This window comes from Leishmania infantum, chromosome 20 (genome assembly GCF_000002875.2).
Source record: "Leishmania infantum JPCM5 genome chromosome 20".
NCBI lineage: Eukaryota > Euglenozoa > Kinetoplastea > Trypanosomatida > Trypanosomatidae > Leishmania > Leishmania infantum.
In genome coordinates this window covers 48,841-61,432 of record NC_009404.2, presented here as the reverse complement: position 1 = coordinate 61,432, position 12,592 = coordinate 48,841, and the positions used below count along the sequence as shown (strand labels likewise).

Genomic DNA, 12,592 nt, shown 5'->3' with positions numbered 1-12,592 from the left:
GCGCAGTGTCTTCGAGAAGTCCGAAAGGCGGTGGCAAACAGCGCGGGGGCGGTGGGCGGTGGTGTGCCCAGAGAAACATGAGAGGGAGCATCTGGGCAGGCCTGGACATTTTTCTTTGCACTGCCTCGCGGTGACCTGCATCTGTGCAGGGTGCACGCGTGCTGAAGTTGTGCCTACACCGTCTCTCTCTCCCATTTCGAGATGGCCATCGCAACCCACTGTGGGGGTGTCGCACCCACGCGATAATGCGCTACAGCTCTGCGGCACCCGTTCCCGGTGGATTTTTATCTTCCTATGCGTCTTTCACACGACTGCGTGAAATATGAGAGGGCACCACAGCACGGGACCCACCGCCGCGTGTCTGTTTCCATGGACACTCTCTTCAAGCTGCGCCTCATCTTCCCACACCTCTTTTTTTTGCCCGTCTTGCCGGCTTTGGGCTTGGCCCAATCAACTTGACCGCCCCCACGTCCACACGCCCACACGCGCACGCAGTGACGCAGCCGCGGCTTATGGGATGCGCTGTCCCTGCTGCACTGCACACATCCACACGTGCCGAAAGCAAAAGAAAATATAAACGCGTTGAGTCCCCTCCCTTTTGCCTGCGCTCATCTCCACAACACTGTCCCGTGGCATATTTCTTTTACCGTGAGCTCCAGCAACAATGGAAGAAGAAGCGCGCCTGCTGGCCACCGAGCCGTACAGCGCCGCTGAGCTGCAAGCGGGATTTGTCGGCTGTTCCCCCCGAGAGGCGTACGTGATGATCTGTCGTCGACTTCGCTGCACCCCGCTTTCATCCGCCGCTGTGATGTTCCCTGACGTCGCGGGTACCTGGGACGCGGTGACCACGCTGGATTTCTCTCGCACGTATGTCGGCTCGCACGGGGCGCTGCCGGTGATTGAGCTCTGCCGTTGCCTGCCCCGTCTGCAGTCGCTTGTGTTTTGCGACAACTACCTGAGCAACGATACGGTGTGGTACCTTGTGCAGATGGCCCTGTTCCACCCATCCTTAGAACGAGTCGATCTCTCTGCCAACGAGTACATCTCGTGGAGCGGCGCCATGTGCCTCGTAGAGCTGGTGCTGCGCAACCCGCGCATCATCTACGTTGGGCTGCGAGGGTCTGCAGTGTCGACGGAGATAGCGCGCTGCATTGAAGCACAGACGCGGCAGAATGCCGTCAGCCGCTTCCGAAGCGAAGACATGAAGCGATCTCCGCCGGTGCATCCGGCTGCCGTGTACATCCGTTCTTTGAAGCACCTGTTTGAGACGCACCAGCAGCATGGGCAGGTGAGCGCGTCCGTGCTTGACAGCGGCTTCGAAGAGCTCTTGCGCGTCTCTGGACGCACCGGCGAGCTTCACCTCTTCACTGAGAAGCACTTTTCGAAGCTCAAGGCACGCGCCCCTCCTGGCGGTCTCACCTGCGAGGCGTTCCTGGTTCTGCTCTTGATCGACGGCAGCACCTACGACGAGACCACCGTAGCCACGCTGAAGCGCGTCTTTACAATGTTCAACATGGACCCCTCGGTCCCAGACCCCATCAGCGACGGCTATGTTCTTGGTAGGGACATGGCAGACATGATGACCCACGTGTATGGCTCGAGGCCCTCCGACACCGACGTGACAGCACTGCAGCGCCGCTTAGGCGCCACTGCCGACACGACCACTCTCGACTGGGAAGAGTTTCTCTACGTTGCCTATCCGCACGGTCCAAAGACGGGTGATCGACTGTGCGGCCTGACCTGCACGCCTCTCGCGAGCCCAATCGAGGCCATGCACTGCTGAGCCTGGCACCGTGGCTCTGGGCTCTTGTTTCTGCGTCTGATGGCTGCTGCGGAGATTACTCTGTTACGTGGGCGACTCGCATCGTGAAGATGCCGCCCCGCGTTTGACCGCGGATTCTCTTCCCGCGCTCGTTTCCCGCGACTCGCTGCTTTACAGCCTTTCGCGAGCTCAGTGAACTCGCCAGTGCGTCGGCCCGCATATTATGTTCGCATGTGCATACTCTACTATGTAGCTCGTTGCTGCGTCGAGAGTATAAGTAGAGCTGTCGAAGCGAGAGAGAAGGGGAGGGGCGCACATCGAGGAGATACACACATACCCATGCGGTACCCGAGACTTTGCGTACGAGTGGGTCGATATGTGGTCATGTGCTGCGAAGGCCCCGAGCTTCTCTCGCTTACCGTGTTCTATTCTCGCGCTTGAATGTTGCACCACCGAAATCTTCAGTATTCTCCGCTGAGCACGCTCACAACCACCGAGAGGCGGAACAGCCGCTGCGTGCGGCTCGTGCGGAAGAGGGCGAGGCACGGCTCACTTGCGCCTCCGCGTCACGCCCACACACGATATCGCCGCCTCTCTCCTCCTTTTCTCTACCAAGCACCGGTATGACGGCCCCAGCTCACCAGATGCGTCTTGCATTCACCCTTCCTCCCTCTCGCATGAGAGCCCCACGTTGCCCTGTGGGTGCCTCCCATCCTTCTTTTCCGTAACGCATCACTTGATCGACTTCAAGAGACTCGCTTATCGTGTTGGAAGGCAGGTTCTCCGGCGCTGCTTGCCGCATTCGTTTGAATTTTTTCCATCCACCGTCTCTCATCAACTCCCTCATCTGCGCCCCCTCCTCCCACCGCTGCGGCGAACAGAACACTTCCTCTCCTGATTGAGGCGGGGCTGTGCCATGCTCTTTGGCAGCCTTCAATGCACGCAGAAGGGCCGAGTGCGGCTGCCTGCGGGGAGCCGAGGCGGCGCCGTCTACGCGGACGACTTTGGTGGCGTCTGGGTGATATCAGAGGATGCGCAAGAGGTTTTGTACTACGCACCCGACACGCTATCCGCCGCCATAGAGCAGCAGCAGCGGCAGGCGTGCCCTCCCCTGAGTACCCACGGCACCTCTGTTGCACCACTGTCTACCTCGTCTCCGGCCTACGCCGTCGTGTTTCGCTGCGACGCCCAGAACGGCACCGCAGACGGTGTGACTCGAGAGGATCGTGTCTACTCGCTGTATTCGGTTAGCCGTCATGAATGCATCGCCGGCAGCCCTCGGCGTGACCTGTGCATCGTCACAACACGCGGCACGCTGGCATTTGTTCGAATGCCGGCCAACCACCGCCATGACCCGCCGCTGCGGCAGATCGCTGCGCAACCGTATCAGGAGGTGCACCTCGACATGCATGTCTGCGCCGCCACTGTCACCAACGGTGCTGTGCAGAACCTTGTTCTGTGCTGCCACGACGGGACTTTCACGGAGGTGATTCGCGTCGCTGTCGTCGGCTCTGCCGAGCAGCTCGGCGGCGTTGGCTCTGCTGCCGCGGACACGGAGTGCGAGGTGGACGCAACTGGGCTGTTCAGAGTAGAAGGCCGTATCGAGGCCGTGCTGCACGATTCCGTGCTGGATGTGCTCGTCACGGTCAGCGACACCGGCTATGTCGACGTCTGGGATGTGGCTTCTGCGAAGGATGTGACGGCGATGTACGGGTCTCTGTCCTGGGACTGCGACCGGTACGGAGCTCCGACGTGTGCACTGCTCTGTCGCGACCAGTTGTGGGTGGGGCTCACAACGGGGCAGCTACTGGTCTTCCCCCTTTCTAATTGCCACGGCGGCGCTTCTCCTCCCCTGCTGAACAGCGCTCAACTTTTACGCGGTCACACGTCGCGTGTGACCGGCCTCATTAGTGTGTCGCTCGCCACGTGCGTGTGGAGCTGCGCTGCGGACTCGGCAAAGGTGAACGTGTGGGACGCCGGCACTGCGGCGCTCCGCGGCTCTTTCGTGTTTCCAGGTAGCGGCCTCGTGGCGTGGCAGGCGGGCGCAGCCCAGGTGCGCACGGCGCTCTGGGGTATCGACGGCGCGACCGGCGAGCCGAGCCTACTGCAGGTCACTCAATCGCTGCCAGACCCCAACGGCACCCAGGCGAGGACGCGAGAGGAGACGCGTGCGCAGCACCACACTGAGGCTCTCCTGCACGCCTATCAAGTCTTCTGGCGATCAATGGCGCGGACACTTCGTCACCTGCTGCTCGGTGAAGCCAAGGATGCTGACGAGGGCGCTGAGGAGGCTATGCAGACGGCACTGCAACTCATTTGGCAAGATGCGAGCGGCGCCGGCGATAACAGGGACGTCCTCGACGCGATTCATGCCATGTGTGATACCTTGCGGCGACTTCGTGCTGCACACCGCAGATGTGATCCCGAGGGCAGTGACAATGCTAGAGATCTCCCGTCGTTGATGGAGGCTTGCGTCACGTGGTATGAGCAGCAGGGACGTGTCCCACACGAGGTGGAGGCGTTGCTGCGCGCCTTGAATGCGTCGAGCTCCGAAGCGACATGCCTCACGTCACTGGAGGACGTTGAAGAGGAGGTGATGCTGCTTCGTGCGCGTGTGGAAGAGCTTCAGGTTGAGCTGGCACGGGTAGGCGACCGCCGCGACAGCGATGCTGTCTGCAAGGGAGGTGCAGAGGCTACCGACAACGCCATCGCAGCGGAGCTGCAGGACGCACAGGCCGCGCTGCGCGACAAGGCGGAGGAGAACCGGGAGTTGAGGGCCCAGCTGAGCGAGGCACAGCGCGAGGCGACGTCTCTCACGTCCCAGCACGCACACACGCGGCAGCTACTGGACGCCTCTGATGAGCAAGTGGAGCAGCTCAAGCGGTCACTACTGGCTGCCAAGAGGGCGGCCGAGGTGAAAGCGTCCGATGTCTCGTCTATGTTTGAGATGGAGTCGAGGCTGCATGAGTCGCAGGGCGTCATCGCCGAGCTCTCTGCCAAGGTGGAGACGCTCCTGAAGGAGGCGGATGTGGCGAGGGTGTCGCTGCACGCGTTCGAGGAGAGGCAGGCGGCCGCCAAGGAGGTACTGCAGCGAGTTCTGCGCACTCAGAATGACCTCGCTGATGATGTTGGCACGCTTGTTGACGACGTGAGTGCGGCGATTGCGACCTTCAAGAAGCGCCACTGCGGTTCTCTCACAGAGCACGCTGCTGCTTTAGTTGGGATAGTAGAGGAGGCGCTGTACCGACTTGAGTTGTCCGTCGAGAGGCGACTGCGAGATGAGCAGTTGTGGTTTCAGTCCCTCTCCCATGGGCTGAAGGCCGCTATGGCGTGACGCAGCAACGATCCAAGCATGCTTTGCCCGCACAAGCGTGAAAGACTCCCGTCCTGTTTTCGACGCTCTGGTGAGGGCGCGTACGCGCGTGGTTGCTTCGGAGGGGGGAGGGCTACCGCGCTGGTGTCACGCAGGCTGCTGCTGCGATGCGGCGTTCCGCGTTCACTGCCGCATCGCCTCCGCTGTACATGAGGAGGAGGGTCACCACCCTTCACTATGTAGAATAGACAGAGAAGCGCGTTATATGCAAACCGGACGCGCGGGAAGTGCCAGGGTCCCTTACCCGCTGGGCAACCTTCCGTCTCTCTAAAACTCGCCCCACGCACGTCCTCTCCCGTCGGGGGCGCGCGATGCATAGAAGGACACGCTGCTGCAACAGGCGTGTGCGCATAGAGAATTAGCATAAGGTGTAGAAGAGAGAAGAGGTGAAGGGACTTCCCATGGCACAGCGCACTCACCTCACTTTTCTTGTGGTTTGTGGCTGATCTGCCCACCACTACGCTACCCCACTGTGTCCCTTCCGGTCTCACCGCGTGGAGGTGGGGCTGTTTCTGCTCGATGCGAGGGCAGAGGAAGGCACAGCAACGGCACACGACGGGGGAGAGAGCGAGGCACCGATGAAGGTGCATCAAGACGAAGCCGCCATCGGCACCGCCGCGTGGATGTCTTTGGCGCCCTCTCTTTTGTATCCGTGTTTTCTCACCTTGCATGCTCTTGTTGTTTGCTTTTCTCTTACGCAAACCCTGATGGCCGAAGTGGAGGGGGGAGGGTTAGTGGTGGCCACCTCGGCGTGGCATCCGAGACGCCCACCCACTCTTTGTGGCAAAGCCGTGCAGCACCCCTTCCTCTTCCTGCCAATGCGGGACCCCCTCTGGCGGTGACAGCGTCAAGCGCCTACGACGTGAGGGAGGGCTCAGAGCGACTTATCACTGCTGACGGGCCGCATTCGAAAACGAAATCCACACGGTGTGCTGCACCGAGAGCGCCGACCTACTTCTCCCTAACCCACACGCGCTGCTGCGTCTCGCATGTCACATAACGTCCTGTCTTCACAAAGTTCGATGATGTCTGCGAGCGATGCAGCCGGAAACACGCGTGATCAGGAGAGAGCACATCAGCATGTTACAGATACATGCGCACACGCTCACACCCATGCACATGAGCATGAGAAACGCAACTGTTGGCGTGCAACCGCTCCGCTTCTCTGATTTCTGGGGCAGACCCGTGAACGCACGGCGCCGCGCAGACGCATACACGCGTTTGGTGGGGAGCGTGCTCTCCGCTTAGTTTCCTTTGCAGAGTTCGAGCCTGCGCACGATTCTCTATTTCACTGCTTTCACGCATACACTTCTTCCCGATTCCGTCTTTCCTCGGTTCGACGCCTTCTCTGCGTGCACGAACCTCGCCTCCCATCGCACTTGCCCTCAACGCGAGTATCTCCTCACCGTTCCGCATCACGTCCCACACTGGCAGCCACTTTCATGCAACACCGCAAGAGCGGTGGCGTTTGTAGTGCATTCTTTCCTCCTTTTATGGTGTCTTCTTTCCTCTGGCAAGGCGTACCCGCACTCTTCTCTCACGCTTCACACCTCGCCCACTACCTCGCGAGGGCGCTGAGGCTACGAGCACACTATTACATGCTCAGGTACGCGCTTCTTTACATCGATGTCTGAGGGAGCGAGCAAGCCGCTGCCAGCTGCTGAGCGCGTCCGGTGGCGGCTCGTCCACCCCGCCGATGGGCAAATCCATTCGCTGCTGCTGCTCATAGCCGCTGTCATCTTCTGCAACGGCATCCGCGGTGACCTCACGTTCGATGACCACCTCGCCATTGGCAAGAACGCTGACGCGTGGGCAAACAAGAAATCGCTCGGCTCCATCTTCTACAATGACTTCTGGGGCAAGCCACTTGACCGCTTCGAGTCGAACGGGTCTTACCGTCCCATCACCGTGCTCACCTTTCGCATCCAGCATTGGTTGATGGGCTACCACCACAGCCCCGCCTTCCTCCACGGCTTCAACTACACAATCGCGTATCTCAACGTGTGCCTCGTGTTTTACCTCGCACGCTTGTACGTCTACATGGTGGTGCCCAGCGCCGTGCTCGCCGTCGAGAATGCCAAGGCGCATTCCCTCACGGCTTTGCTGACCTCTCCCGTGCATGCGGTGCCCTTGATGGCGGCTCTGCTGTTCCTCGTGCACCCCGTCCACGTCGACGCCGTCACGTCCATCGTGGGGCGGTGCGAGCTGCTCTACTGTCTCTTTGGGCTCATCGGATTCTTCTGCATCCACCAGTATCTAAACCAAGTCGATGAGACGGCCGACACGGCTTCAGTGACTGCAGCCGTCTCGGCTGCGCCTGCAAACGCCAAGACGTTTTCACCCGCCTCTGCCGCCGCGAAGCAAGTTCACGGGAGGCGCAGGCAGCAGACGCGCTCGCAGCAGCGCATCTTTACAGCTCGCTACGTCCTCTTCGCGGCCTACGCGCTCATCATCAGCATTCTCTGCAAAGACAGCGCCATCACTTTCACCGCTATCTATGGCGTTCACGCGTGCGTCATGTACGCCTGTGGACGGTGCCAGGGACGGCGCTCCTTGCTCGTCATCGCCGTGGCGGTGCTGGAGCTGGTCGGCTATATAGCCTTCCGTCGACAGTTCATTGGACGTGTTGACCTGCAGAAGAACCCCCTGCTGCGCCAAACCGAAAATCCGCAGTACTTCGTGCCGAAAGGCCTCTTTCACTGGCTCAGCATTCGGTGGGTGATTCAGGTGAAGAACTTGGAGCTGCTCTTCTTCCCCACGTCGCTGTGCTGTGAGTACAGCTTCAACTGCATCCCGCACATGCAAGACATGCAAGACCCCCGTGTGCCGTACTTCATCAGGGTCACCGGTGCTGCTTTGATCACACTGCTGGGCCTCCTGTACGGAACGCTCGCGTTCCGTTCTCGCGTGGCGCTTGTGGGCCTCGTCGGGCTCCTCTGGATGGCGATCTCGTACGCCCCGGTCAGCCACCTCTTCATCGCCGTTGGCACCTTCATCGCGGAGCGCTGTCTGTACGTGCCGTCCATCGGCGCGGTGCTGCTCATCACCTTCATTGTGGGCGCCCCGGGGCTTCGCAAAGGAGTCGTGACTCGCTACTTCTACGGGCTGCTGCTGCTGTGCGTTGGCTGGGGTATCTTCTCCCACCGGCGCAACGAGGACTGGCTGACCGACGAGCGCCTGTTCCGCTCCGCGTTGCGGACATGCCCGAATAGCGGCAAGGCCTACTCGCAGCTAGCGGCGCTAATCTCAAGTCGCGAGCGGCGCATCACCCCCGAAGTTGTCGAGCTGGCCAAGCGTTCGGTCGAGCTAGACTCGAAGCTGCGCGATGGCTACTACTACTTGGCAGTGAACGAGGTGAACAACAACCGCAACCTGAAGAAGGCCTACATCTACCTCCGCCGGTGCATGGAGGACCCGTTCGCCCTCAACATGTGCCTTGACTCGTACGAGAAGGTGAGCCGCATTCTCTTTCCCAATATGACAGAGGTAGAGAAGCTCGTCGACTACGCCTCGCTGACGCTGTTGGAGTCGCAGAAGGCGACACACCTCCGCCAGGCTGGCGTCATCGCGTTGCAGATGTACAAGAAGCCTTGTCTCGCCCAGCAGCTCTTTGACAAGGCGATGATCCACTGGAGCCACTCGAAGCTGTACTGGATCTCTGATGAGGTGAAACGGGATTCTGGTGACGCCACCTACTGCAACGCTCTCTACTGGTATGAGCAGTCCACTTTGCTGTGTGAGGCACAAGATGCGGCTGGCACGGTTGAGTCGCGGATCGCGGATGACCAGGAAGACGGTGGTGCCGATGATGTCGACTCTAGCAGCTCCAAGTTGCCGAGGAAGGGCGTCCCTCTCGCGCCGCAGGAGGCAGCCCAGCGAGCAGTTGCCGTAGCGGAGCGCTTCCGTGCTTGCGGCACCGACTGGCATCAGGTTCTGTCGGAGCCTAAGTACAACCTCCCCACCGTACCTCACCGCATGACGCAGTACCTCACCGTTGGTGATGCAACAGGCAACGTGCTCCAGCACTACGTCAACTATACTGCGTTGGACACGCCAGAGCGGAACGAGGTGCTGCTTATGTTTTTGGACATTACCGTGCGGCAGTACTGCCACATCCACACGCTGATGAGCGACTCTTACGTTCGTAAGAAGGTCGGCAGCATGTTCAAAAATCATCTGCAGTCCGTCGAGCATGGGTTTCCGCGCTTCCGCCAGGAGCGCCTGGCTGACATGCACACGGTGCGGCGCGAGCTCAAGATGACGACGACACTCAACGCCACACAGCAGAACACGCTGAGGCGTATCTTTTCCATGGCCTCTTGCTCGAGTGATCTCTCATTTTTGGCCGTTTAACAAGGTACACACACATACACACACACACATACACATACACAGCACTGCGCGTGGCCACAGTCTCTGCGTAGCGTCGCCTCTCGGTTGTTTTAGTGGTCGTATGCTCTTATCTTTGCCCTGCCACCCGCTCGCTCTCGTGCTCGTGGGAGGCTACGAAGATGGGAGGTGGCGATTTGGTATTCCTTGTTCATTTTACTTAGGTGCTTGCGCTTCTCGGAAGCTCCTCGGGCGCAGAGGAGAGCGGAGGAGCGAGAGGGTTGAAGGCGTAGCCCGCCTGCGACTCAAACTCTCCGACGCCCACTGAGAGCCACGCTCCTCTGTCGCTCCTCTTCTCCTCCGGGCACCACTTCCCGCCACCACGCCCTCCTCATCAATCGTCTTGTCCAGCGGTGCGGCCCGCAAGCCTTTTCTCCCTCTGCATTGCTCCACCCATCGCTCTCCGGCGATAGGGTGGGTAGGCCACGCGTCACGACGTTGGGCTTCTGTTGCTGGCACGTACCACGAGAGTCTTTGTGCGCGTCCAAACACTTCCGTGAAGCACCGCCGCGTTGCCGTCGTCTTTCTGGCAACCTTCCGTGCCGTTTGGTACGCCGTCGAGAGAGTAGGGGTGGACAGGGACGGATGGATGGATGGATGGCGGCATGGGGATGTGGTGATGAGAGGGAAGACGTGCGTCTGTTGGCGAGTGCGCACGATGAAGCCGACGGTGCAGGCTCTTTTTATCTATCTCTTTGATGTGCATCAACTTATTTCTGTTTTTCGCGTCCTTTCTGGACAACCCGTGTGCTCGTCTGGACCCCCTCCCTTGGGTGTTTTTCTGTATGTCTGTTTCTGTTTTGAATCGCTATCTGTCTACTGCCTCCTCATCTCTACTCATTCATGCTAACGTCTGGTTCTGCGCGTTGGTGTGTGGCGCTGTGCACCTGCGGTATATCGCTGCTCTCTGCCTCACCGCGCTGATCCTTCTCTACGACTCCCTCGCCAGTCCGCCGCCCACCGCCCACCCTCACTCAAGGCGTGGGCGCACTCAGCGGGTGAGGCCGTCCCCGCTCAGCCGACAGCAGAAAGACACAAGAGGGTATAGGCGGGGCGGGGCCGCTATCGATACCGTGAGCCACCAACGCCAAACACCAGCTTGAAGCGGCTGTCATGAGGGCGTGGGTGGGCCGACTCACCAACACGTCGGCAGCACTTTCAGCTGCTGGCTAGTCGATTCGCGTTCAAGCGTTCGTGCGCTGGAGTAGGTGGCACACCTTTTCCTCGGTTACTGGTAGAGCCCTCTTCCAAAAGTGGATACGCGGCGGCCGTGTTCAACGCGTCTTGTTTAAAGGCTTCGTAGTGTTCATTCGCATTCTGCATCCAAGGGCTTCGTTGTTTGCTAAGAGCCTGCCGCGGGACGGGGGCCTCCTTGGGTGCCCAAGGTTTTCTGCTCGTGCCCCCTGCCATGGTGCTGCTGAGAGAGAAGGGAGAGGAGGGACGGCAATGACAGCGGCGGAATGCTGTTGTCCCGTTGTTTTTGTTGCTCCCTTCTCCTCTCACGGCATCTTCCGCTCTCGCTCTTGACGGCGATCGACGTGGATGCCTCTCTCCGTGTGTGCTTTCTCCCTTCTCCCTCCCGTACCGTTTCTCTCTCGTCTCGCCTGCGTCTCTTCGCGTCCGCGCTGGGCATTCGCGCTCGTGTCCGTCGGCTGCACACACTCGCCGGACTTAACGTCTCCCCGATCACGATTCCACGAAAGACCCGTCATATATATCCGTTGCCCTGGACCGGTAAAAGAGGGGACAACGAACCGCTGCCCTCCTCCCTGTTACTGTGGTATCGCGCATTGCGAACTCAACGCGTGGCCGAGAGCATCAAGGCTGAACGCGCGCCGAAAGGATTGATTTGCGCCCTCCCCGTCTCCGTCTCTGCCTCGCTCACCCTCTTCCTCTCTCTCTCTCTCGCCGCACGCTCCGCAGCAAAGAAACGCTTATCTATTTTTCCAGGAAGGATGAAGTGCGTGTTGGTTGTGCACAGCGGAGATGAACGCATGCAGCGCTCCTGCGACCTTCCAGATGGAGTGTCCACCCAAGAGCAGCTTCGGGCTTTTGTGCGGTCGCAGGACCTTCGACTCGATTCGCTGGACTTCACCTTCGCGGTTAGCCTGGTGAGGTTGACGGCTGGGGCGGCAGAGAAGACGGGGGAAAAAGTCGTCCTGCGCAAAGATGCGGATGTGCAACAGCTGCTCAAAACTGCGAAGCAGCAGCGAGCCACTCACGTTCTCACCTTTGAGGTCACCATTTCCGGCAGCTCTTCCTCGCCTCGGAGCTTGGGCAGCTTCCTGTCTTCGGAGTACGCGGTCGACAAAGACTTGGTGACGCTGCATGTTTTCGCCCCACTTGCCAGCCCATCCCGCGGCAACAACCCGAGCTACCAAGAGAAGATGTTCATCATTCCGACGAGGTTTGTACTGGAAAGTCTGGCGCGAGCCGTCGAGGACACGCTGAGCATTAAACTGACCAATAGCGGCATGAAGCTGGTACTGTACACGATGCCACAGCAGCCCAATGATAACCAGGTCGAAATCATAGACGACACGGCGGCTTTGCAGCTGCTGCGCCAGCACGCGTCACAGCGCACACCGGTTCGACTCACGTACGCCACCCACGCGCGAACCCCGAAAACTTCGTCGGGCCAGATGAGCAGACGGGCAAGCCAGCAACAATTCACAGCCCCGCACCCGCCGTCGCCGCCACCTGCACACAGAACCGAGGTGTCCAGCAAACCGAAGCCGCATCTTCCTTCTCTCTCGAACTTGGCGAGCGAGCCGTCAAGCCAGCCCTCAAGAGAGCCTCCTTCGCAGGCCCTTCCAGAGCGGAAGAGCGCGGTCTCACCCCCGTCGCCGTCTCGAAAGGCTGCCACTCCGTCGTCGTCTGCGCCACCAACATCACCGCCACCNGGGTGCGGAGGCGGCCCCCCTCCGCACCCGAGTCCACCCACACCCCGCATCGCGTATTCATGCGCGAGACCGCCATTCCTGCGACCAAGCACGAGGTGCGAGTTCAGGTGCGTCCAATCGCAGCCGAGGGTGCTGCCGCCGCTGCTCCCCTTCGCGAGATGTGTT

At 60.2% G+C, this 12,592-nt stretch overlaps 4 protein-coding genes across 4 annotated transcripts in view; all 4 read left to right on the top strand.

The window, feature by feature from the left end:
- Window positions 1–760: 760 nt before the first annotated feature.
- LINJ_20_0190 (conserved hypothetical protein) lies at window positions 761–1,783 on the top strand (the record flags this gene model as incomplete). Its single annotated transcript, XM_001465112.1, has 1 exon — window positions 761–1,783. One exon carries the CDS (start codon window positions 761–763, stop codon window positions 1,781–1,783), a length of 1,023 nt encoding a protein of 340 aa, XP_001465149.1.
- An 895-nt stretch (window positions 1,784–2,678) lies between these two features.
- LINJ_20_0180 (conserved hypothetical protein) lies at window positions 2,679–5,096 on the top strand (the record flags this gene model as incomplete). The annotated part of the gene is made up of 1 exon (XM_001465111.2): window positions 2,679–5,096. One exon carries the CDS (start codon window positions 2,679–2,681, stop codon window positions 5,094–5,096), a length of 2,418 nt encoding a protein of 805 aa, XP_001465148.2.
- A 1,665-nt stretch (window positions 5,097–6,761) lies between these two features.
- On the top strand, window positions 6,762–9,488 carry LINJ_20_0170 (hypothetical protein; the record flags this gene model as incomplete). Its single annotated transcript, XM_001465110.1, has 1 exon — window positions 6,762–9,488. One exon carries the CDS (start codon window positions 6,762–6,764, stop codon window positions 9,486–9,488), a length of 2,727 nt encoding a protein of 908 aa, XP_001465147.1.
- A 1,496-nt stretch (window positions 9,489–10,984) lies between these two features.
- Window positions 10,985–12,592, top strand: part of LINJ_20_0160 (conserved hypothetical protein) — a gene marked incomplete at both ends in the record, with an annotated part of 4,066 nt that continues 2,458 nt past the window's right edge. Inside the window, one exon of the mRNA XM_001465109.2 lies at window positions 10,985–12,592. Coding sequence (XP_001465146.2) covers window positions 10,985–12,592 — 1,608 coding nt within the window.